Here is a 27,121-nt window from a genome sequence, read left to right as displayed (position 1 = left end):
GGGAACGGCAGTGTTTTTTCGTTCTTTGTGAAAGCGGGACGGCGGTGAGATCGGGATCGGAATGGGCTTCTCGCCCCCTTGGACGGGGAGCCGGAGACGGATTATTCTCTGCGGGGCAACACCAACAATTTCCCTTCGGTAAGTATTGAAGCCGGTCCCGAGCGGGGAGGTCTGACGTTGGGTAGTGAGTTAACTTTCCCGAACTCAAACAAGAGAAAATCTGCAGTTGCTGGAAATGCGAGCAACGCGCACAAAATGCTGGAGGAACTCAGCAGTCCGGGCAGCATCTAGGGGAAGAATACAGTCGACATTACCGGCCGAAACCCTTCGGCAAGACTGGAGAATAAAAGGTGGGGGTGGGGAGGGAGAGAGAAACACAAGGTGATCGGTGAAACCTTAAGGGGGAGGAGATGAACTTTCCCGAACTGGCGGCCTCGCCTCGCTTCCTTCACAGAATCTGCCGGGGTCGGTCCGGGTTGTGAGACCTTCACACCGAACCGTCTGAGATGAGCCGCCGCTCAGCCCCTGTTGTTCTGGTCCTATTAGCAGGATGACGTAAACATGTTTCTATATTGTCACTGACAGAGAATCGTATAGTGTGTGTTCCGTGTGTTATCTGAATGTACTTGCCTGTGATGCTGCCACAAGTCAGTGTTTCTCTGTACCTTTACGTTCCCGTACTTGTGCACTTGGCAATAAATTCAACAGGACCTGAGAAATCTCAGTGAGATTTGATTAGTGATGATCATCTGGGCAGCTCGGTAGGTCGAATGTATGCGACAGTACACTGTTAAATGCAAAACCCTGAACAGTGTCGATGATCAGAGGGATCTTAGACTCCAAGTTCATCGCTCCCTGAAAGAGACTGCACAGATTGATCGGGTGGTTAAGAAGGCAAATGGCATGGTTGTCTTTATCAGTTGAAGCATTGAGTTCAAAAGTCATGAAGTTGTGTTGCAGCTTTATAAAACTAGTTAGACCACATCTGGAGTGTTTCACACAGTTCTGGTCGCCCCCATTCTCGGAAGGATGTCGGGGCTTTGGAGTGGGCGCAGAAAAGGTTTACCAGGATATTGCCTGGATTAGAGGGCCTGAGCTATAACGGGAGGTTGGACAAAATTGTGTTGTTTTCTCCGGAGCCGTGCCACCTGGGCTGAGACTGGATAGACGTTTATAAGATTACCAGAGGATTAGAAGCCATGTCTCAGAAAGGCAGCGTCCATTATCAAGGACCTCCAGCACCCAGGGCATGTGGTTTTCTCAATGTTACCAGCAGGTAAGGAGGTACAGAAGTCTGAAGGCTCACACTCAGTGATTCAGGAACAGTTTCTTCCACTCTGCCATCCGATTGCTAAATGGATATTGAACCCTTGAACACTACCTCACATTTAAAATATATAGTATTTCTGTTTGTTGCACGATTTTTAATGTATTCACAGAAACAAAGAAAACCTACAGCACAATACAAGCCCTTCGGCCCACAAAGTTGTGCCAACATGTCCCTACCTTAGGAATTACTATGGTTACCCATAGCCTTCTATTTTTCGAAGCTAGTATTTCTTTATTTTTCTCCAGTGTCTCCAGGTACCTATACAAAAGACCATATTCTACCCTCCTCCACCACCGTTGCCGGTAGCCAATTCCACACACTCACCAGTCTCTGAGTAAAAAAACTTATCCGTAACATTTCCTCTGCAACTACTCCCCAGCACCTTAAACCTGTGCTGTCTTTTCATAACCATTTCAGACCTGGGAAAAAGTCTCTGACCATCCACACGATCAATGCCTCTCATCATCTTATACACCTCTATCAGGTCACCTCTCATCCTCCGTTGCTCCAAGTAGAAAAGGCCGAGTTCACTCAAACTATTCTAATAAGGCATGCTCCCCAATCCAGGCAACATCTGTGTAAATATCCTCTGCACCATTTCTGTGGTTTCCACATGCTTCGTGTAGTGAGGCAACCAGAATTGTGCACATTGGGGTGTGACCAGCATCACATATAGCTGCAACATTACCTCTCGGCTCCTAAATTCAATCCTACGATTGATGAAGGTCAATGTATCATATGCCTTCTTAACCACAGAGTCAACCTGCGTAGCAACTTTGAGTGTCCTATGGACTGGGACCCCAGGATCCCTCTGATCCTCCACACTGCCAAGAGTCTTACCATTAATGTTATATTCTGCCATCATGTTTGACCTAACAAAATGAACCACTTCACACTTATCTTGGTTGAACTCCATCTGCCACTTTTCAGCCCATTTTTGCATCCTATCAATGTCCCGCTGTAACCTCTGACAGCCCTCCACACTATCCACAACTCCCCCAACCTTTGTGTCATCAGCAAACTTGCTAACTCATCCCTCCACTTCCTCATCCAGGTCATTTATCAAAATCACAAAGAGTAAGGGTCTCAGATATACTGTAAATGATTTAGTTGTTTATTTTTATTATTTTATTTTGGTTTTTTTCCCTTTTATAATATGTATTGCATTGAACTGCTGCTGCACAGTTTTCAAATTTCATGACACACACTGGTGATAATAAACCTGATTCTGATTCTGAGTGGACAGACAATCTATTTTTCCTGGGTGTTGAAATGTTTAATATATTTAAGGTGAGAGGAGATGTAAGCAGCTACGGTAGTTTGTTTCTTTACACAGAACGGTGGGTAGCTGGAAAACTCTGCCTGGGGTGGGAGACCCGACTGGTCACGTGATCCCGTTTGCCCCACCAATTTAACAGCAGATGGGCAGCACCAGTGCATCTGTTTCCGAGGCCCTGCCCTCCGGATGATGTGACACTCACTTCGCGCATGTTCACTGTCTCCGGCCGGGCGGTGTTTTCTTTTCCGCTCAGTGCTGAAGCGCATCATCTGTGGGATTGAGCGAAGGGTCCTCACCTCCTGGGTGGGGGAGCCAGGGGTCGGGATCACTGTCTGTGGGCCGAAGATATCGCGTGAGTATTGAGACTGATCCCAAGCGGGGAGATCCGATGTTGGCCGTGTGCCCCGAACTGAGGACCAATTACTCATTTATTTTCTGATTATCTGGACTGGTCAAAAATGTGTAGACTTCACTTAATCTGCATTGAATGATCCAAACCTGGAGCCCAGGCGGTCTATTTCCGCAGAGTTGAAATGGGAGACCCACCAACAGGTCACGTGAGGCTGTTTACTGTCGATCTGCCCTGCCCTTCACTTTGTGATGCAAGATGACGTGGTGTGTGCTCAGAGTCCCCGGGTGGGTCAGGATACTTCCCCTATGTTGTGTTGGGGGATCTGACATTGGTCACTGAGTCCCGTTAACTTCCCCCAACTCACCTCGTTTCCTGAGGTTGCTCACATTTGTCCTTGAGCTTTATGGCTGTTGTGTCTTCTCCCGGACTGGGGTGGGTGAGAAAGGAGAATGTCCCAGGTTGTGGGGATCTTTGATTTCACTGCCTGCTTTACCGAGGGACTGGGAAGTCTAGGGAGGAAGAGTGGTTTCTGTGATGTGCACGTGGCCAAGTGGTTAAGCAATCTGAAGGTCATGAGTTCGAGCCTCAGGCCAGGCAGTGCTTTGTATCCTTGAGCATGGCACTTAACCACACATTGCTCCTGCACGTTTATAGCCCAGATGGATCAAATCACCTAATCCTGTTCCTGTGTCTTATGTATTACCATGACAGAATGATGGCTCCTTCTTATCCCATATTGTTTTGTGATGTGTGAGGGACAATAAAAGATTGTTCACTGAGATGATTATATTTGGCTTCAACGTTTAAATTTCAGTGAGTTTTGTTCTTAGTAACATTAAGCAGAAATGTTTGGTTCTCCTTTTCATTGTTAATGTGCTTCATTATCTCTCTGGTTAATGTTAGACCTGCGGTGAGAGGTTTATTGGAAGAAAAACCCCAACTGGAAGCAAACCATGGCTAAAGATGTGGGAATAGCAACAAGTGAACTGGCCCGAGGACTGAGAGCATCAACTGGAGAGAAGAACTCTGAATCAGCTGACTTGGAGTTCCCAGTGAGTCAGTGAGGAGGAAGTTTGGTGAGTCTCATTTACTCAAACACTGGTCCTTTATACATTATATACCTGTACAATAGAAGGTGGGAAATAGTTGGTGAGACTGAATGTGCCCAGAAGAACCATTTATGCCTCTGTCAGACACAGTTGCAATCACACCAGGTCTGGTAATGTGCTTCCAGCAGCCCAGCCCTTTAAAATCACTCACATTTTGTGGAAGTCAAATCTGGATAAAGTGGTGGAAATCGGGCAGAATCTCAAGTTGCTGGAGATCTGCACTAAAAACTGAAAATGTTTGACGTCATTCTGACAAAATGTTATTAACCTGAATTGTAAAGATTGTTCCTCTCCCCACAGCTGTTCCTTACATGCTGAGCAGTTTGGTAATACCAATTTCTTTTTATTACATTCACTCTGGATTGGTTTATGTTTCCTGAAATGTACCGGTTTCAATATGGACATGGAAATGGCTCACTCTGTGATAGTAGAACAGTAAAGTAACCACAACTTTTCGCTGCAAATTACCCTGGTGCCAATTAGTTTGTTATTCCTAGAAATGTGTTCAGTACAGTTGTTGTGAACAAGGTTTACAAGAATAATCTCAGGAATGTTCGGCATTATGTATGAGGAGCATTTGATTGTTTTGGACCTGTGCTCAATGGAGTTCAGAGGGACGGTGGGGGTGGTGGGGGATGTTTGGTTAAGTAAACCTACCAAATGCTGAAAAGCCTGGATACAGTGGACATGGAGAGCATATTTCCATTAGACTGTGATCTGACAGCACAGTCTCGGAATAAAGAAGCTTCCCTTTAAAACTGAGTGGAGAAAAAAATTTGGCCAGAAGATGTCTGATCTGTGGAATTTGTTGCCACAGAGGTTGGTTGAGGCTGCCATTTGGGTATATTTATGACAGAGATTAACATAGTCATGATTGGTGAGTAGCTCAGGGTTACAGGAGGAAGGCAGGAATATGGTGTTGGAATGAAAATTAGCTGTGGTTAAATGGTGGGGCAGACCAGATGGATCGAATCACCTAATTCTGTTCCTGACTGAATGATGGCTCCTCCTTATCCCATATTGTTTTGTTCTTCGTAACATTAACCAGAAATGTTTGTACTCCTTTTTATTGTTATTGTGCTTCATTGTCTCTCTGGTTAAAGTTAGACCTGCAGTGAGAGGTTTATTTGAAGAAAAACACCAACTAGAAGCAAACCACGGCTGAAGACGAGGGAACAGCAACAAGTGAACCAGCCTGAGGACTGAGAGCATTAACTGGAGAGAAAGCCTTCTGACTCAAGAGACTCTGAGATTCCATTGATTCAGTCAGGAGAAAGTTTGGTGAGTCTCATTTACTCAAACACTGGTCCTTTAGACATTACATACCTGTATAAGGGAAGGTGGGATATAGTAGGAGTGAGACTGAAAGTGCCCATAAGTACCAGTTATGTCTCTGTCAGACCCAGTTGCAATCACTCCAGGTCTGGTAATGTGCTTCCAGCAGCCCAGCCCTTTAAAACCACTCCCATTCTGTGGAAGTCGAATCCGGATAAAGTCACTCAGAGACCGTATAGTATAGACCCTTTATTCCAAGCACCCGGGGCTTACTCAGTTAGTCGCTCAAACAGGAACAGTCTGTGACTGTACCCACCAAATCCACTAACTGACTAACAATTCCCCTTACACCACAGATATCTCCATCCAGATACCCCCCACACAAGACAGGCTTGAGCCAAAGATATAGACAATAGGTGCAGAAGTAAACCATTCGGCCCTTCGAGCCTGCACCGCCATTTTGAGATCATGGCTGATCATCTACTATCAATACCCAGTTCCTGCCTTGTCCCCATATCCATTGATTCCCCTATCCATAAGATACCTATCCAGCTCCTCCTTGAAAGCATCCAGAGAACTGGCCTCCACTGCCTTCCGAGGCAGTGCATTCCAGACCCCCACAGCTCTCTGGGAGAAGAAGTTTTTCCTTAACTCTGTCCTTAATGACCTACCCCTTATTCTCAAACCATGCCCTCTGGTACTGGACTCTCCCACCATCTGGAACATATTTTCTGCCTCCATCTTGTCCAATCCCTTAATAATCTTATATGTTGCAATCAGATTCCCTCTCAATCTCCTTAATTCCAGCGTGTACAAACCCAGTCTCTCTAACCTGTCTGCGTAAGACATTCCTGCCATCCCAGGAATTAACCTTGCGAATCTACGCTGCACTTCCTCTACAGCCAGGATGTCCCTTCCTTAACCCTGGAGACCAAAACTGTACACAATACTCCAGGTGTGGTCTCACCAGGGCCCTTTACAAATGCAAGAGGATTTCCTTGCTCTTGTACTCAATTCCCTTTGTAATAAAGGCCAACATTCCATTAGCCTTCTTCACTGCCTGCTGCACTTGCTCATTCACCTTCAGTGACTGATGAACAAGGACTCCTAGATCTCTAAGTATTTCTCCCTTACCTAACTCTACACCATTCGGATAATAATTTGCCTTCCTGTTCTTACTCCCAAAGTGGATAATCTCACACTTATTCACATTAACCGTCATCTGCCAATTATCTGCCCACTCACCCAGCCTATCCAAGTCACCCTGAATTCTCCTAACATCCTCATCACATGTCACACTGCCACCCAGCTTAGTATCATCAGCAAACTTGCTGATGTTATTCTCAATGCTTTCATCTAAATCATTGACGTAAATCGTAAACAGCTGTGGTCCCAATACGGAGCCCTGTGGCACCCCACTAGTCACCACCTGCCATTCTGAGAAACACCCATTCACCGCTACCCTTTGCTTTCTATCTGCCAACCAGTTTTCTATCCATGTCAATGTCTTCCCCCCCATGCCATGAGCTTTGAGTTTACCCATCAATCTCCTATGTGGGACTTTATCAAATGCCTTCTGAAAATCGAGCCTTCTGAATCCTTATGCACCTTGTACATTATTCCCAAGAATACCTGCCATTGCAGTTCCACTGTCTTTTCTGCTAGGATATCCATCCAGTTAACTTTGGCCAGCTCCTCCCTTATGGCTCCATAGTCTCCTTTGTTCAACTGCAACACTGACACCTCTGAGCTGCCCTTATCCTTCTCAAATTGCAGATAGAAACTTATCATATTATGATCACTATCTCCTAATGGCTCCTTTACTTAAGATCGCTTAACAAATCCTTTTCATTACATAACACTAAATCCAAAATAGCCTTGTCCCTGGTCGGCTCTCGTACAAGCTGTTCCAAGAATGCATATTTACTACATGACAGGCTGGAGCCCCTAAAGACAAACTACTAAATAGTCATAATGGTTTACACACACAGAACAGACTGAAGCTGTCCTATCTCTACATGTGAATGTGCAAGGAGATAAGCATCTTGAAACCCTAGCCAGCTACCCACAAGAGGAAACATGGCTCAGCACATCAGTTGATCATCAGCAGTTTCTTTCAGAAAACCTGGCTGCTATTGTTTAATGAAGTGTCAACCATTTTACAGATTTTATCATTCCCTCCTTTTGATCATTACATTATCAACAACACAGTAACTTTTTACAGAGAAAGCAACTGATGACAGCATTGACTTATCAGTGGGTAAAGACAGGGTACAACAGTAATTGTAACAAAGATATGTACAACTGTTAGGACATAATGCAGTATCATGCCCCACATATTACCAAACAGGCCTTCGAAGATCTCCATTTCGACCGTTTGGTGAACCCGTGTAAATCCTGCCCTACTCTCTTGATGCTGTCAATCTCCTTTGCAGTGTGCTCGGAGAGGGGTGTAATGTTAGTAGATTCATCAGGGATATAGGTTCAACATTCTGTGTCAATAATAGCACAGCTTCCCTCTTTCTCAGCTGGGATAAACTCTAAAGCCGTACGATTCTGTATGACTGTTTGCTGGATTGCAATCATTTCAGTGGATATTTCTGTTACTTGGGCCTGTGTTTCTGTCAGTGCCCCTGCAGTATTGTGGCCAGCTCCTCAAGTGCTTGTAGCCAAATTGATTATCTGTCATGAATTCCTGGCTACTCCATAGGAGAGAAAAGTAATCATCCAAAATCAAGCAGTCTCAGTTATTCCTCTCTTCTGCTGGGCACCTGCAGGTATGGCCAGGATGCATGTTTCCCAGTATTGGAAGTTCCGTTTGCTGGGGGCCTGAGACACCATTCCTCGAAACACTGACAGCCACAGTCATCTCTGACTGGAACACAGGTCCTCATCTCACTTCCCCGGATTTTATTTGAGAAAGCCCAGGCTGAGAGTTCCTCACTCTGGTTGAGTAAGATTACTGACATTGGAAGCATAGTTTTACCATGCTGTGGAATTTCAGCACAAACCCGGTAGGCCCCTAGTTCTACCTGTTTGGCATAGGTATGACAGAAAGACAGAAAAGCGTTAACATGGGTGCACCCGGATGCTGGGGTGAGCCCTCTCAAAGACATAAACTTGAACACCAATAGACAATTGGTGCAGAAGTAGACCATTCGGCCCTTCGAGCCTGCACCACCATTTTGAGATCATGGCTGATCATCTACTATCAGTACCCAGTTCCCGCCTTGTCCCCATATCCATTGATTCCTCTATCCATAAGATACCAATCTAGCTCCTCCTTGAAAGCATCCAGAGAATTGGCCTCCACTGCCTACCGAGGCAGTGCATTCCAGACCCCCACAGCTCTCTGGGAGAAGAAGGTTTTCCTTAACTCTGTCCTAAATGACCTACCCCTTATTCTCAAACCATGCCATCTGGTACTGGACTCTCCCAGCATCTGGAACATATTTTCTGCCTCCATCTTGTCCAATCCCTTAATAATCTTATATATTGCAATCAGATCCCCTCTCAATCTCCTTAATTCCAGCGTGTACAAACCCAGTCTCTCTAACGGCTCTGCGTAAGACAGTCCTGGCATCCCAGGAATTAAGCTTGTGAATCTACGCTGCACTTCCTCTACAGCCAGGATGACCCTTCCTTAACCCTGGAGACCAAAACTGTACACAATACTCCAGGTGTGGTCTCACCAGGGTCCTGTACAAATTCAAGAGGATTTCCTTGCTCTTGTACTCAATTCCCTTTGTAATAAAGGCCAACATTCCATTAGCCTTCTTCACTGCCTGCTGCACTTGCTCATTCACCTTCAGTGACTGATGAACAAGGACTCCTATATCTCTATGTATTTCTCCCTTACCTAACTCTACACCATTCCGATAATAATCTGCCTTCCTGTTCTTACTCCCAAAGTGGATAATCTCACACTTATTCACATTAAACGTCATCTGCCAAGTATCTGCCCACTCACCCAGCCTATCCAAGTCACCCTGAATTCTCCTAACATCCTCATCACATGTCACACTGCCACCCAGCTTATTATCATCAGCAAATTTGCTTATGTTATTCTCAATGCCTTCATCTAAATCGTTGACGTAAATCGTAAACAGCTGTGGTCCCAATACCGAGCCCTGTGGCACCCCACTAGTCACCACCTGCCATTCCGAGAAACACCCATTCACCGCAACCCTTTGCTTTCTATCTGCCAACCAGTTTTCTATCCATGTCAATGTCTTCCCCCCAATGCCATGAACTTTGATTTTACCCATCAATCTCCTATGTGGGACTTTATCAAATGCCTTCTGAAAATCGAGGTACACTACATCCACTGGATCTCCCTTGTCTAACTCCCTAGTTACATCCTCGAAAAACTCCAATAGATTAGTCAAGCATGATTCACCCTTGGTAAATCCATGCTGGCTCAGCCCAATCCAATCACTTCTATCTAGATATGCCACAATTTCATCTTTAATAATGGACTCTAGCATCCTCCCCACTACTGATGTTAGGCTGACAGGTCGATAGTTCTCTGTTTTCTCCCTCCCTCCTTTCTTAAAAAGTGGGATAACATTAGCCATTCTCCAATCCTCAGGAACTGATCCTGAATCTAAGGAACATTGGAAAATGATTACCAATGCATCCACAATTTCCAGGGCCACATCCTTTAGTACCCTAGGATGCAGACCATCTGGACCTGGGGATTGGTCAACCTTCAGTCCCATCAGTCTACTCATCACCATTTCCTTCCTAATGTCAGTCTGTTTTATTTCCTCTGTTACCCTATGTCCTTGGCCCATCCATACATCTGGGAGATTGCTTGTGTCTTCCTCAGTGAAGACAGATCTAAAGTACTTATTCTTCTGCCATTTCTCTGTTTACCATATCAATTTCACCCAATTCATTCTTCAAGGGCCCAACATTGTTCTTAACTATCTTCTTTCTCTTCACATACCTAAAAAAGCTTTTGCTATCCTCCTTTATATTCCTGGCTAGTTTGCGTTCGTACCTCATTTTTTCTCCCCGTATTGCCTTTTTAGTTAAGTTCTGTTGTTCCTTAAAAAATTCCCAATCATCCCTCCTCCAACTCACCTTAGGTCTGTCATACTTACTTTTTTTTTAATGCTATGCAATCTCTGACTTCCTTTGTCAACCACTGTGGCCCCTGTCCCCCCTTTGAATCCTTCCTTCTCCTGGGGATGAACTGATTTTGCACCTTGTACATTATTCCCAAGAATACCTGCCATTGCTGTTCCACTGTCTTTTCTGCTAGGATATCCATCCAGTTAACTTTGGCCAGCTCCTCCCTTATGGCTCCATAGTCTCCTTTGTTCAACTGCAACACTGACACCTCTGAGCTGCCCTTATCCTTCTCAAATTGCAGATAAAAACATCATATTATGATCACTACCTCCTAATGGCTCCTTTACTTAAGATCGCTTATCATATCCTTTTCATTCCATAACACTAAATCCAGAATAGCCTTGTCCCTGGTTGGCTCTCATACAAGCTGTTCCAAGAATGCATATTTACTACATGACAGGCTGGAGCCCCTAAAGACAAACTACAAAATAGTCATAATGGTTTACACACAGAGAACAGACTGAAGCTGTCCTATCTCTGCATGTGAATGCGCAAGGAGATAAGCATCTTGAAACCCTAGCTAGCTACCCACAAGAAGAAACATGGCTCAGCACATCAGTTGATCATCAGCAGTTTCTTTCAGAAAACCTGGCTGCTATTGTTTAACGAAGTGTCAACCATTTTACAGATTTTATCATTCCCTCCTTTTGATCATTACATTATCAGCAACACAGTAACTTTTTACAGAGAAGGCAACTGACGACAGCATTGAATTATCAGTGGGTAAAGACAGTGTACAACAGTAATTATAACAAAGATATGTAGAACTATTAGGACGTAATGCAGTATCATGCCCGACATATTACCAAACAGGCCTTCGAAGATCACCATTTCGACCCTTCGGAGAACTCGTGTAAATCCTGCCCACTTTCTTGATGCTGTCAATCTCATTTGCAGTGTGCTCGGAGAGGGATGTAATGTTAGTAGATTCATGAGGGATATAGGTGCAGCATTCTGTGTCAATAACAGCACAGCTTCCCTCTTTCTCAGCTGGGATAAACTCTAAAGCCCTACGATTCTGTATGACTGTTTGCTGGATTGCAATAATTTCAGTGGATATTTCTGTTACTTGGGCCTGTGTTTCTGTCAGGGCCCCTGCAGTATTGTGGCCAACTCCTCAAGTGCTGTATCCAAATTGATTATCTGTCATGAATTCCTGGCTACTCCACAGGAGAGAAAAGTGATCCTCCAAAATCAATCAGTCTCAGTTATGCCTCTCTTCTGCTGGGCACCTGCAGGTATGGCCAGGATGCATGTTTCCCAGTATTGGAAGTTCCAATTGGTGCTGGCCTGAGACACCATCCGTCAAAACACTGACAGCCACAGTCACCTCTCACTGGAGCACAGGTCCTCATCTCACTTCTCCGGATGTTATTTGAGAAAGCCCAGGCTGAGAGTTCCTCACTCTGGTTGAGCAGGATTACTGACATTGGAACTATAGTTTTACCATGCTGTGGAATTTCAGCACAAACCCAGCAGACCCCTAGTTCTAACTGTTTAGCATAGGTATAACAGAAAGACGGAAATGTGTTAACATGGGGGCCCCTGGATGCTGGGGTGAGTCCTCTCAAAGACATAAATATGAACACCAATAGACAATAGTTGCAGAAGTAGATCATTCGGCCCTTCGAGCCTGCACCACCATTTGAGATCATGGCTCAACATCTACTATCAATACCCAGCTCCCGCCTTGTCCCCATATCCCTTGATTCCCCTATCCATAAGATACCTATCTAGCTCCTCCTTGAAAGCATCCAGAGAATTGGCCTCCACTGCCTTCCAAGGCAGTGCATTCCAGACCCCCACAGCTCTCTGGGAGAAGAAGTTTTTCCTTAACTCTGTCCTAAATGACCTATTCCTTATTCTCAAACCATGCCCTCTGGTACTGGACTCTCACAGCATCTGGAACATATTTTCTGCCTCCATCTTGTCCAATCCCTTAATAATCTTATATGTTGCAATCAGATCCCCTCTTAATCTCCTTAATACCAGCGTGTACAAGCCTAGTCTCTCTAACCTCTCTGCATAAGACAGTCCTGACATTCCAGGAATTAACCTTGTGAATCTACGGTGCACTTCCTCTACAGCCAGGATGACCCTTCCTTAACCCTGGAGACCAAAACTGTACACAATACTCCAGGTGTGGTCTCACCAGGGCCCTGTACAAATGCAAGAGGATTTCCTTTGTTCTTGTACTCAATTCCCTTTGTAATAAAGGCCTTCTTCACTGCCTGCTGCACTTGCTCATTCACCTTCACTGACTGATGAACAAGGACTCCTAGATCTCTTTGTATTTCTCCCTTACCTAACTTTACACAGTTCAGATAATAATCTGCCTTCCTGTTCTTACTCCCAAAGTGGATAATCTCACACTTATTCACATTAAACGTCATCTGCCAAGTATCTGCCCACTCACCTAGCCTATCCAAGTCACCCTGAATTCTCCTAACATCCTCATCACATGTCACACTGCCACCCAGCTTAGTATCATCAGCAAACTTGCTGATGTTATTCTCAATGCCTTCATCTAAATCGTTGACGTAAATCGTAAACAGCTGTGGTCCCAATACCAAGCCCTGTGGCACCCCACTAGTCACTACCTGCCATTCCGAGAAACACCCATTCACCGCAACCCTTTGCTTTCTATCTGCCAAACAGTTTTCTATCCATGTCAATGTCTTCCCCCCCAATGCCATGAGCTTTGATTTTACCCATCAATCTCCTATGTGGGACTTTATCAAATGCCTGCTGAAAATCGAGGTACACTACATCCACTGGATCTCCCTTGTCTAACTTCCTGGTTACATCCTCGAAAAACTCCAGTAGATTAGTAAAGCATGATTTACCCTTGGTAAATCCATGCTGGCTCGGCCCAATCCTATCACTGCTATCTAAATATGCCACTATTTCATCTTTAATAATGGACTCTAACATCTTCCCCACTACTGATGTTAGGCTGACAGGTCAATAGTTCTCTGTTTTCTCCCTCCCTCCTTTCTTAAAAAGTGGGATAACATTAGCCATTCTCCAATCCTCAGGAACTGATCCTGAATCTAAGGAACATTGGAAAATGATTACCAATGCATCCGCAATTTCCAGGGCCACCTCCTTTAGTATCCTAGGATGCAGACCATCTGTACCTGGGGATTTGTTAGCCTTCAGACCCATCAGTCCACTCATCACTGTTTCCTTCCTAATGTCAATCTGTTTCATTTCCTCTGTTTCCCTATGTCCTTGGCCCATCCATATATCTGGTAGATTGCTTGAGTCTTCCTTAGTGAAGACAAATCTAAAGTACTTATTAAATTCTTCTGCCATTTCTCTGTTTCCCATAACAATTTCACCCATTCTTTTGTATTATCAAAAAATATTCAGGATAGAGTGAAAAGTGTGGAATATAAAGCAAGAATACAGTCAGATCATTCCCACTTGATAATGATAATGATGGATAAGGAGGAATCAATCTATAGATGGAGATTTAATTCAATTTTATTAAAACGTCAAGATTTTTGTGATTTTATGAAAAAACATTCAATTTTTTTTGATACAAATTTACATTCAGTTGAGGATAAAATTGTATTATGGGAAATGATGAAAGCATATTTAAGGGGTCAGATTATGTTATACATCTAAAATTAAGAAGGATTACATGGCAGAAATAGATCAATTGGGAAAAGATATTATAAAGTTAGAGAAAGAATCTCAAAGATATATGACAGAAGAAAAATGAAGACAACTTGTTAATAAAAAACTACAATATCATACACTCCAGACATATTGTACAGAAAAAGTAATTATGAGAACTAAACAGAAATATTACGAATTAGGTGAAAGATCACATAATATTCTTGCTTAGCAGTTGAAAACAGAACAGGGTTCTAAAACAATAAATGCAATTAGAACAAGTGTAAATAAGGTTACTTATAAACCTTTAGAAATTAATGAAACTTTCAAAAAAATTTATACTGAACTATATCAATCAGAATCACAAAATAAGATTGCTGAGATAGATGCATTTTTATCACAAATAACCCTTCCAAAATTAAATTTGGAAGAACAGGAAGGATTAGATATGCCCTTTATATTAAAAGAGGTTGAAGAAGCTTTAGGATCACTTCAGAGTAATAAATCCCCAGGAGAAGATGGTTTTCCTCCTGAATTTTATAAAAAAATTAAAGATTTATTAATTCCTTTTATGGAATTAATATATCATGGAAAGAATGCATAAACTCCCACAATCTTTTTTAACAGCGATCATAACTGTATTGCCAAAAAAAAGATAGAGATCCTTTAAAAACAACATCATATAGGCATATTTCTTTGTTGAATACAGATTATAAAATAATAGCAAAAATTTTATCTAATAGAATATCTAAATATTTACCAAAGTTAATACATATGGATCAAATAGGTTTTATTAAAAACAGACAATCGATGGATAATATAACCCGGTTACTTAGTATAATTCATTTGGCACAAAAAAGAGAGGAAATGAGTGTGGCAGTTGCTTTGGATGCAGAAAAAGCATTTGATAGATTGGAATGGGATTTTTTATTTAAGGTATTGGAAAAATATGAGTTAGGAAAATCTTTTATACAATGGATTAAAACCTTAAATACTAATCTTCAGGCTAAAGTAATTACAAATGGTCAGATTTCAACACCATTTTGCTTAACGAGGTCAACCAGACAAGGCTGCCCATTATCACCTGCTTTATATGTATTGGCAATAGAACCATTAGCTGAATTAATTAGAACTGATTCAGACATTGGGGGTTTTAGAGTTAATCAAGAAGAATATAAGATTAATTTATTTGCTGATGATGTTTTGATTTATTTAACAAACCCATTGCAATCTTTGCAAAGATTATCTTTTAGATTGGAAGAATATGGGAAAGTATCAGGGTATAAAGTAAATTGGGATAAAAGTGAAATTTTACCCCTTACCAAAGGAAATTATAATCAATGTCGATTAGTAACTCAATTTCGATGGTCAATAAATGGGATAAAATATTTAGGTATTAGAGTTGATAATGATGCAAAAAAATTATATAAATAAAATTATTTGCCATTATTAAACAAAAAGAGGATCTTGATAAATGGATGATGTTAACAATAACGTTAATAGGTAGAGTTAATGCTGTAAAAATGAATATATTTCCTAGACTGCAATATTTATTCCAAACTTTACCAATACAATTACCTCAGAAGTTTTTTCAAGAACTGAATAAATATGCAAGGAAATTTCTTTGGAAAGGAAAGATGTCAAGAATATCATTGTAAAAATTGACATGTAAATTTGATTTTGGAGGGTTACAACTTCCAAATTTTAAGAATTATTGTAAAGCAAATCAACTTAGATTTATTGCGTCTTTTTTTGATGAAGAAAAACCGGCATGGATTAGAATAGTATTAGATAAGATAGGAAAAAACATACCAGAAGATTTTGTATATAAATGGGAATCCAAATGGATACGGGAAAAAAAAGAATCTCCTATATTAAGACACTTGATTGATTTATGGAATAAGGTAAATATGGACGATGAGATAAAGAAATCTTTATTAGTAAAAAGAACTTTAATTCAAAATAGACTGATTCCTTTTACAATGGATAATAAACTTTTACATAATTGGTTCCAAAAGGGGATTAAATATATAGGTGATTGTTTTGAAGGAGGTAAATTGATGTCGTTTGTTCAATTAAAAAGTAAATATCAAATATCAAACAACAACCTTTTCTGTTATTTTCAATTAAAGGCTTATTTACGAGAAAAGCTGGGTCAAACAATGTTGATGCCAAAACCTAGTGAAATAGAAATATTAATTCAAAAAGGAAAAATTAAAAAATTTACATCTTGTATATACAATTTGATTCAAAAACAGACAATTAAATCAGGAATTCATAAATCAAGACAAAAATGGGAATCTGATTTGAATGTTAAAATTGATGGAAAAAGTTGGTCAAGATTATGTTCTGATAGTATGATAAATACAATAAATGTTCGACTTAGATTAATACAATATAATTTTTACATCAATTATATATAACACCACAGAAAATAAATAGATTGAATTCAAATATGTCTGACCAATGTTTTTGATGTAATCAAGAAATTGGTACTTTTTTACATTCTACTTGGTCTTGTTTTAAAATTCAAACATTTTGGATAAATCTAAGACTTTGATTGGAACAAATTACTGGAGTACAACTCCCACATAGTCCAATATTATTTTTATTAGGAGATATTGAAGGGACAATACCGAAACCTAAATTGAATAAGTATCAGGAAAAATTTATAAAAATTGCATTGGCAGTAGCCAAAAAAGTTATCGCAGTTACTTGGAAATCTGATTTATATTTAACAATGGATCATTGGAATAATGAAATATATAGTTGTATTCCACTTGAAAAAATTACATATAATCTAAGAAATGAATATGATATCATTTTGAAAATTTGTTTCCCATACCTACAAAAGATAGGATTAAATACATAGGTCCTTTGAAGATAAAATTATAAAGTAATTGGGGGAAGTAGAAATAAATATTAAAATTATTTTGAACTCCGTGGAGCATGTGGGGATCCTCCGATATCCAGGCAATCTTTTTCGTCTTTCTTTTTTTTCTTTCTTTAGATAAGGGTTAAGGGGGGAGGATTAATATTATTTTTCTTTTTCTTACTATTTTATCGTCACATTTATTCTTTGTAATTTTCTTTAAAAATTAATAAATAAATAAAACAATTTCACCCAATTCATTCTTCAAGGGACCAACATTGTTCTTAACTATCTTCTTTCACTTCACATACCTAAAAAAGCTTTTGCTATCCTCCTTTATATTCCTGGCTAGCTTGTGTTCATACCTCATTTTTTCTCCCCATATTGCCTTTTTAGTTAAGTTCTGTTGTTCCTTAAAAATTTCCCAATCTTCTGTCCTCTCACTCACCTTAGCTCTGTCATGCTTCCTTTTTTTTAATGCTATGCAATCTCTGACTTCCTTTGTCAACCACTGTGGCCCCTTTTCCCCCTTTGAATCCTTCCTTCTCCGGGAGATGAACTGATTTTGCACCTTGTGCATTATTCCCAAGAATACCTGCCATTGCTGTTCCACAGTCTTTTCTGCTAGGATATCCGTCCAGTCAACTTTGGCCAGCTCCTCCCTCATGGCTCCATAGTCTCCTTTGTTCAACTGCAAAACTGACACCTCCGAGCTGCCCTTATTCTTCTCAAATTGCAGATAAAAACTTATCAGATTATGATCACTACCTCCTAATGGCTCCTTTACTGCAAGATCGCTTATCAAATCCTGTTCATTACATAGCACTAAATCTAGAATAGCCTTGTCCCTGGTTGGCTCTCGTACAAGCTGTTCCAAGAATGCATCCTGTAGGCACTCTATAAACTCCCTATCCTGGGGTCCAGCACCAACCTGATTCTCCCAGTTCACCTGCATGTTGAAATCCCCCATAGCTACTGTGACATTACCTTTGCCACATGCCAGTGTTAACTCCCTATTCCACTTGCACCCAATATCCATGCTACTGTTTGGTGGCCTGTAGACAACACCCATTAGGGTCCTTTTGCCCTTACTGTTCCTTAATTCTATCCACACAGACTCCACTTCTCCTGATCCTATGTCCCCCCTTGCAAAGGACTGAACCTCATTCCTCACCAACAGGGCCACCTCACCCACTCTGCCCACATTTCTGTCCCTATGATAGCACATATACCCTTGTACATTCATTTTCCAGGTCTGATCTCCCTGCAGCCATGTCTCTGTTATCCCAACAACATCATAGTTACCCATTCGCACCTGAGCTTCAAGCTCATCCGCCTTATTTCTGACACCATGCATTCAGATATAGAATTTTTAGCCCATTTCTCCTCTCCCTGTTTGAATCTCTGCCTATAGTGCTTAACCCAGCTCCCCAAACTCCCATTGGGCTATACACCCCTAGAATTTTGTTGTCATTCCTAACTCCATGTTCCGTCAGACCATCCCTCTGTACATGTGTCCTCCTTATCACTTGTTCCGCCTCACCGTTCTCTACTACACACTTACTATTCCGGAACCGTGTTGTCCCCACCTGTCCTTTATTCTTCATCTCACTATCCTCTCTCTCATTCTTGATCCCCGCCCCCTGCAAATTTAGTTTAAACCCCCCCCCCCCCCCCCAAGAAGCACTAGCAAACTTCACTGCAAGAATGTTAGTACCGCTCCAGTTCAGGTGTAAACTGTCCCTTCAGAACAGATCCCACCTTCCCTGGAACAAAGCCCTATTATCTAAAAACCTGAAGCCCTCCCTCCTGCACCATCCTCTCAGCCACGTATTAATCTGTATAATTTTTCTGTTCCTTGCCTCTCTTGCACGTGGCACAGGTAGCAATCCTGAGATTGTTACCCTGGAGGTCCTGCTCTTCAGCTTCGCACCTAACTCCCTGAACTCCCTACGCAGGACCCCCTCACTCATCCTACCCATGTCATTGGTCCCTACATGGACCACAACATCTGGATTCTTGCCCTCCCTCTGGAGAATAACCTGCACCCGATCTGAGATGTCTCGGACCCCGGCACCAGGGAAGCAACATACCATCCGAGACTCCCGATCTTCCCCACAAAATCTCCTATCCGCCCCCCGACTATAGAATCCCCTATCACTACCGCTCTCTTCTCTTCCCTCCTCCCCTTCCTAGTCGAGGGTCCAACCTCAGTGCCAGAGACAGGACCACTGCAACTCGTTCCTGCTAGGTCATCCTCACCAACAGTATCCAAAACGGTATACTTATTGTTGATGGGAACGGCCACAGGGGTGCTCTGCTCTCTCTGTCTATTCCCCCTGCCTCTCTTGACTGTCACCCATTTGGCTACCTCCTGATTTTTTGGTGTGACTACCTCCCGATAACTCTTATCTATCTCTGCCTCTGCCTCCCGAATGATCCATAGTTCATCCAGCTCCTGCTCCAATTCCCTAACTCGGCCTAATAGGAGCTGCAACTGGATGCACCTTTTGTAGGTGTGGTCATCAGGGACAACTGTGTTGACTCTGACCTCCCACATACTGCATACGGAGCACACCACTGCTCTAACCGTCTCCCCCATTACCTGATCCCAGATTAGTCAGAATAAATGAAAAAAAGAACCGACTGACCTTACCTTTTTGCCTCAACAAGCACGTACTCAGGCTCACTGATTTCCTCTCACCGAAGTCCTCCTGTGCTGAAGCCCGCTGAGCCAAAGCCCAGCACTCTGCTCCCACACACTCCGCTGCCCGTACCGACGCTGTCCGCTCCTGAAACTGGGCCTCTTTTTAAAGCCCTAACAACCAATACATTTTCCATTAGTCCGAGAGAGACCTTCTACTCAGTTCCTTTAGTAACATGTTTGTCGCCTAATCGATGTATCCACTGAGATTGCTCCTTCAGTTTCACAGCCGTGGGAGTGGTTGGTAACACCTGATATGGTCCTCTCCACCGAGGTCCAAGATTCCCTTAATCCCAGTTCTTCATCAGGAAAAAAAGTCCCAGGTTCTATGGTGGGATAGTCACTCCTCTCTGTGGAGTGGTTCTCTTCCTTGTAAGCCTGTCATACCTGTGAATGTAATGCTTAGAAAATTTTGGTTTGTTGGCATATATATTTCCCAGTGTCTTCCCCTCAGGTATGTATATCCAATTTTGCTTGTAGACTTTCTGGGAACAATGGTACACAAGGTCTTAGTCCCCAGGGTGTCTTCATGGGCTATCCATAAATGATTTCAGCTGGTGACAACCCTGTTTTCCCCTGTGGGGTAACCCTCATGTGGAACTGGGTATTGGTAGGACCATCAACCAAGAGAGTCCAGTCTCTGCTGTTAGTTTGGCCAGTTTACTCTTCAGAGTGCCATTGGCTCTCTCCACTCTGCCAGCGGCCCGTGGGTGGTGTACACAGTGGAATTGTTACTTGATAGCTAGTTTATTACGTACCCCTTTGTTTACTTTCATCACAAGCCCTGTCTGTCACCAAAGGAAATCCGAAATTTCGGCCAGTAATACACTGTACTCTCTTTCTGTAACATCTCCAACCACCGTGACTGGGAAGTTCTGTCCCTCGAGATATGGGCTTTCCTCAGTTGAGCACCCTGTAGGTTCATTGAACCATAGAACATTACAGCACAGAAACAGGCCTTTTGGCCCTTCTTGGCTGTGACAAATCATTTTTCTGCTTCGTCCTATTGACTTGCACTCAGCCCATATCCCTCCATACACCTGTCACAGCACAGAGTCACATGAGATTTGGCCGCTGGGAAAGGGGGTTCGAACACAGTGGAGCCCAGATTAAGTGCCCAACACTGGAGGGATCGGAAACTGGTGAAGCTGTTAGTTGTTTGCTAGCCCTGGGGTGATACCTTTGCCCGTGCATAGAATCTCAATTTTCAGTGGACAGGGCAAGTCTCTCTCTGCAAGACTACACCCCCGACTGCTGGTGACTGTAAATGAAACCTCACACTGGTTCCCCTGGAATTCCACCTGCAGTGGCTGGGTACGTGAATACGTACATACCGTGCCTTCAAACCCAGACAGAGTGATTGTAGCATCTGATAGCTGGAATCCCTTTTCCGATACTATTTCCTGATCGAGAGTGTTGTGGTTGCCCCCATATCAATCATAAACGGAACTGGATTTCCAGCAACTTGCAATATTACACTGGGCTCTTCCTGAGGGATGGTACTCATGGTAGGAAGCATCCTTGCTTGTCAATTTCTAAATGGGTTGTTGTCCCCACCTGTCCCTTGGTAGGTTTTTGATCCCATTTCTGATCCCAAGATAAAACCCACTCACGTCCTTCTTCCCGCTGAACGTATTCACCTTTTAATATTAGTTCCCTTCGGGTTTGATTGAGGTTTGAAAGTCAGGTCCCAGTAATATGTCAAAGCTCATCGCATTCGATTTCGGCCATTGTCAGGCCAATCCATATTATTTGTTTTAATCTTGTTGGCTAACTTAGTTGGTAACCATTGGAACAGTAGGGCATAAACTAGGGGGATGGATACCCATCATTAAAGGTTTGGTCTCCTGTGAAAGTGCCATAGTAGGCCACAAATCACTCCCAATAGTCTGGTCCTGATTCCCCAGGCTTAGGTCTGCATTCAAGTACTTTAGTGATGTTTACAGGTTGCTGGAGAGCCCTTTCCAAGGCTTGAATAATCTGGTCTGTCTGTTCATTCCCATTATGGTTTCCTGCCTGTAAATCCTGACAGGTTTGGTATCTCAATTCTGCCTTCCATTTCCGCCCCTCAGCAGCTGAGAGAATCATGCAGCAGAGACTGAATAAATCTTGCGGAGTCGCATTAAACATTTGTGTAGTACTGTGGACACACTGAGCAAACTCTGCTGGTTTTTCTTTTCCATCTGGGGCCTGATTCATGATCATTATCATTTCCGGAGGCTTCCAGGGAGCATACACAGGGATCACTGAGGGCTATCTCTCCTCCTGCTCGTGGATTGGGCAGCATTCGGGTGGGCAATTGCCTTTGTGGAGCCATTAACTCTAGGGATTTATTGGATTTTTCCCTCCCTGTCTCAGAATAATCCTCGGTATTCCCCTTCTGGGAATTCTGCAAAAAATCACTCTAAGTTATTTTAACAGCTGTGTGGACCAACCATACATCTCAGCAGGAATTTTCTACATAGCGTTAAATCTGTGATACTTTAAGTCTTTAAATCTGTGATACATAAAAGAATTCCCACCTGTGCATCAAGAAAGACTATTTCTGTGAGACTGTTTCAGTTACTGTGTGGCCAGGCCCCCATACTTCTCAGCAGGAACAGGGAATAATACCAATGGAGAGAGTTAAACTGAGCCAAGGTACAAATTGGAGATGGCAGAAATGCCCCATTCTTATACAGACACGAAGAGCATCAGGGAATTGATGGTCATTCCAGATCCCAGCACTCTGCCCAGTCAGAAGATGATTTCTCTGTCCAGCTTGTGTTTAACCTCACTGTAGAAACATAGAAACATAGAAAATAGGTGCAGGGGTAGGCCTTTCAGCCCTTCAAGACTGTGCCACCATTCAGTCTGAACATGGCTGATCAACCAACTCAGAACCCAGTACTTGCTTTCTCTCCATTCCCCCTGACACCTTTTAGCCACAAGGGCCATATCTAACTCCCTCTTAAATATAGCCAATGAACTGGCCTCAACTGTTTCCTGTGGCAGAGAATTCCACAGATTCACCACTCTCTCTGTGAAGAAGTTTTTCCTCATCTCGGTCCTAAAAGGGTTCCCCTTTATACTTAAACTGTGACCCCCTCATTCTGGACTTCCCCAACATTGGGAACAATCTTCCTGCATCTAGCCTGTCCAATCCCTTTAGAATTTTATGTTTCAATAAGATCCCCCCTCAATCTTCTAAATTCCAGCGAGTATAAGCCTAGTCAATTCAGTCTTTCTTCATATGAAAGCCATCCCAGGAATCAATCTGGTGAACCTTCTTTGTACTCCCTCTATGGCAAGAATGTCTTTCCTCAGATTACGGGACCAAAACTTTACACAATACTCCAGGTGTGGTCTCACCAAGGCCTTGTACAACTGCAGTAAAAACTCCCTGCTCCTGTACTCGAATCCTCTTGCTATGAATGCCAACATAGCATTCGCCTTTTTCACTGCCTGCTGTACCTGCATGCCCACTTTCAATGGCTGGAGTACAATGGCACACAGGTCTTGTTGCACCTCCCCATTTCCTAATTGGCCACCATTCAGATAATAATCTGTTTTCCTGGTTTTGCCACAAAAGTGGATAACCTCACCTATATCCACATTAAATTGCATCTGCCATTAATTTTCCCACTCACTTAACATATCCAAGTCACCCTGCATCCTCTTAGCATCCTCCTCACAGCTAACACCACTGCCCAGCTTTATGTCATCTGCAAACTTGGAGATGCTGCATTTAATTTCCTCGTGACAGTGTGATACCAGATCAAACCTTGGCAACTCAAGTAATCTCATCTGAGATGTTTTCCTACACCCATTGATGGATTTTTTAAATCTTTACAGGTTAAAAATGAAAAGGAACTTGGCTTCTGGAATCTCAAACACGGCACACCAATTTTGCAGACTCTGTCTAGACATTTAAGAAGTGGAGCAAGGGATTCAATCGACCATCCTTCCTGCTCAGACAGTTGGAATGGATTCACTCAGTCATTTGACCAACTGGCACGCCTGTCATTTTACACAGGAGAAAGGCTGTTCACCTGCTCAGACAGTGGGAATGGATTCACTCAGTTATCTCAATTGAAGGTACATCAGCAAGTTCACACTGGGCAAGGCCATTCACTTGTTCTGTGTGTGAGAAAGGATTCAGTGGGTCTTCCCACCTGTGGGCACAGCACTCAGATCACTCTGGGCAGAGGGTGGTGATCTGTTGAATTTCAGGGAGGGGATCATCTGACCTAATGCCACACCAGCGAGCTCACACCAGGGGGCGGCCATTCAACTGCTCAGAATGTGGGAAGGGATTCACACTGTCATCCCTACTACAGAGACATTGGCGAGTTCACACTGGAGAGAGACCATTCACCTGCTCGGTCTGTGGAAAGAGATTCACTCAGTCATCCAGCCTAAAGAGTCATCAGCGAGTTCACACTGGGCAGAAGCCGTTCACCTGCTCAGAATGTGGTAAGGGATTCGCACTGTCATCCCCCCTACATAGACACTTACGAGTTCACTCTGGGGAGAGACCGTTCAACTGCTCTGTGTGTGGGAAGAGATTCACTCAGTTATCCAACCTAAAGAGTCACCAGCGAATTCACACTGGGGAGAAGCTGTTCATCTGCTCTGAATGTGGAAAGGGATTCACACTGTCATCCCACCTACAGAGACATCAGCAAGTTCACACTGAGGAGAGGCCATTCATCTGCTCAGAATGTGGGAAGGGATTCAAATTGTCATCCCACCTACAGAGACATCAGCAAGTTCACCCTGGGGAGAAGCCATTCACCTGCTCAGTCTGTGGGAAGGGATTCACTCAGTCATCCTCACTACTGAATCATCAGAGAGTTCACACTGGGGAGAAGCCGTATACCTGCTCAGAATGTGGGAAAGGATTCACTCAGTCATCCAACCTACAGAATCACCAACGGGTTCATTCTGGGGAGAAGCCATTCATCTGCTCAGACTGTGGGAAGAGATTCACTGAGTCATCTGCCCTACTGGTACATCAGCAAGTTCACACTGGGGTGAAGCCATTCACCTGCTCATTCTGTGGGAGGAGATTCACACTGTCATCCAAACTACTGGTACATCAGCGAGTTCAAACTGGGGAGAAGCCGTTCACCTGCTCATTCTGTGGGAGGAGATTCACACTGTCATCCAAACTACTGGTACATCAGCGAGTTCACACTGGGGAGAAGCCATTCACCTGCTCAGAATGTGGGAAGAGATTCACTTGGTCTTCCAACCTACAGAGTCATCAGCAAGTTCACACTGGGGAGAAGCCATTCACCTGCTCAGAATGTGGGAAGGGATTCACTCAGTCATCCAACCTGCTGGCTCACCAGCGAGTTCACACTGGAGAGAGGCCATTCACCTGCTCAGACTGTGGGAAGAGATTCATTTGCTCATTTAAACTGAAGGTACATCAGAGAGTTCACACTGGGGAGAAGCCATTCACCTGCTCTGTCTGTGGGAAGAGATTCACTTGGTTATCCACCCTACAGAGTCATCAGCGAGTTCACACTGGGGAGAAGCCGTTCACCTGCTCAGAATGTGGGATAGGATTCACTCAGTTATCCAACCTGCTGACTCACAATCGAGTTCACACTGGGGAGAGGCCGTTCACCTGCTCAGTCTGTGGGAAGGGATTCACTCAGTCATCCCACCTACCGAGTCATCAGCGAGTTCACACTGGGGAGAAGCCGTTCACCTGCTCAGTCTGTGGGAAGGGATTCACTCAGTCATCCACTCTACAGAGACATCAGCGAGTTCACACTGGGGAGAAGCCGTTCACCTGCTCAGTCTGTGGGAAGAGATTCACTCGCTCATCCACCCTACAAAGCCATCAGCGAGTTCACACTGGGGAGAAGCCGTTCACCTGCTCAGTCTGTGGGAAGGGATTCACTCAGTCATCCACCCTACAGAGACATCAGCGAGTTCACACTGGGAGACGCCATTCACCTGCTCAGAATGTGGGATAGGATTCACTTAGTCATCCCAACTACTGGCACACCAGTCAGTTCGTAATGGGGAGTGGCTGTTATGAATCTCTAGGTTTTGTTTGCTGTGGACTGTCATTTTAAGAGAGAGAGAGAGATCAAGGAGTCGAATCAATTTGGCTTGCAGCTTGTTTACATCACTCGCAGCTTGTTTAGTTTTAACAGAGGACACAGACACTCAGAGTCAGATGGAGATGGAGGAAAAATGGAAGGATTGAAATCAGGGCCAAGGATCACTGTTTAGAACTTTCCTATGCCCAAAAGGGTGGTTTAATTATCGATTCAGCATACATCGAATATGTGGTTGTCACCTCTTTTGATCCATAGGAGTGTATCTGATTTGTGGTATCCTCTGAAGACCACTTATGTATTAACCCTTGCCTGGTTGTTCACTTGAAGACAATACCCCTTGTGACAAGTCACTTTTGGTGATAATTCCTATGTTGATTTGGAACAGCAGATAAAATCTACAGTGACTGTTCTCTCGTTTTACCACCATGGAACCTGTGGAATTTGACATAATTGCCTTCTGTCAACATTTACCCTGGATTACAAGTATCTCTCTCTCATCACCTATTCCGTGGATGAACTGAACTTTCCTACTTTACCATTTCAAGACTCTAAGCCTTGTTTCCCCTGAACTCAACAGTTTGGGAGGGAGTTATATTTACACACATTTATACACATAACACTTAACTTTTGTTTATCTTGTTTAAGTTACAATATTATAAGTAGTCACTAATAAAGATAGTGGTTTTAACATCAAAACCAGAGTCCAGGTATAGTCAATTGCTGCTGGTTTGTTTCTAAAGCATTACGGTTCATAACAAAATTGGGGCCTGCGTCTAGGATATGAACATATTTGGGGACGTATTGATCGATTAATTATCGACGATTGGGGTAATCCCTTTTGATTTATTTGTGGAACACCGTCCTGGCTGTGGTGCAACACCGAGCATCATAGGAAGCCATTCCTGCCTGTGGCCATCAAACTTTACAACTCCTCCCTCGGAGTGTTAGACCCCCTGAGCCAATAGGCTGGTCCTAAACTTTTTCCAATTGGCATAATTTAGCTATTATTATTTAATTATTTATGGTTTTATATTGCTATATTTCTACACTAGTCTAGCAACTGTAATGACACCCAATTTCCCTCAGGATCAATAAAGAATGTCTGTCTGTCTGTCTTGTGTGTGGAAATCAGCAGCAGTGGAGATTGATATATTGCTGGAAGCGCCAACCCCTGAGGCATTAGGAAAAGCCAAAAAGAATGAATTGCTGACTATTGCTAATGGGCTGAACCTGGGAGGTAAGGGGGTGTGAAGGACCAGGGGAAGCATAAAACTAGGAGAGCAGGTAAAGGTGAAAAAATAGGCGTTTTATTACCCAAAATGTTTACAAACTCAACAGAACTGTTCCAGAGTCCAAATTGTATCAGCTAAACTGA

The 27,121-nt window shown here is 43.1% G+C and overlaps 1 protein-coding gene across 2 annotated transcripts; it reads left to right on the top strand.

Moving 5' to 3' along the window:
- LOC140721773 (uncharacterized) lies at positions 1 to 26,442 on the top strand. 2 transcript variants are annotated; one of them, XM_073036569.1, is made up of 4 exons: positions 1 to 138; positions 3,865 to 4,037; positions 5,178 to 5,351; positions 23,519 to 26,442. In XM_073036569.1, exon 4 carries the CDS (start codon positions 23,917 to 23,919, stop codon positions 25,654 to 25,656), a length of 1,740 nt encoding a protein of 579 aa, XP_072892670.1. In that variant the 5' UTR covers positions 1 to 138; positions 3,865 to 4,037; positions 5,178 to 5,351; positions 23,519 to 23,916; the 3' UTR covers positions 25,657 to 26,442. The 2 variants fall into 2 exon arrangements, with proteins under 2 accessions (XP_072892670.1, XP_072892669.1); XM_073036568.1 differs by having other exon boundaries at positions 5,174 to 5,351.
- Positions 26,443 to 27,121: the final 679 nt, after the last annotated feature.

The sequence above is a fragment of the Hemitrygon akajei genome, unplaced genomic scaffold, assembly GCF_048418815.1.
Source record: "Hemitrygon akajei unplaced genomic scaffold, sHemAka1.3 Scf000061, whole genome shotgun sequence".
Taxonomy (NCBI): domain Eukaryota; kingdom Metazoa; phylum Chordata; class Chondrichthyes; order Myliobatiformes; family Dasyatidae; genus Hemitrygon; species Hemitrygon akajei.
Note: the sequence above shows the minus strand (reverse complement) of the source record. Positions and strands in the feature narration are given on the sequence as shown.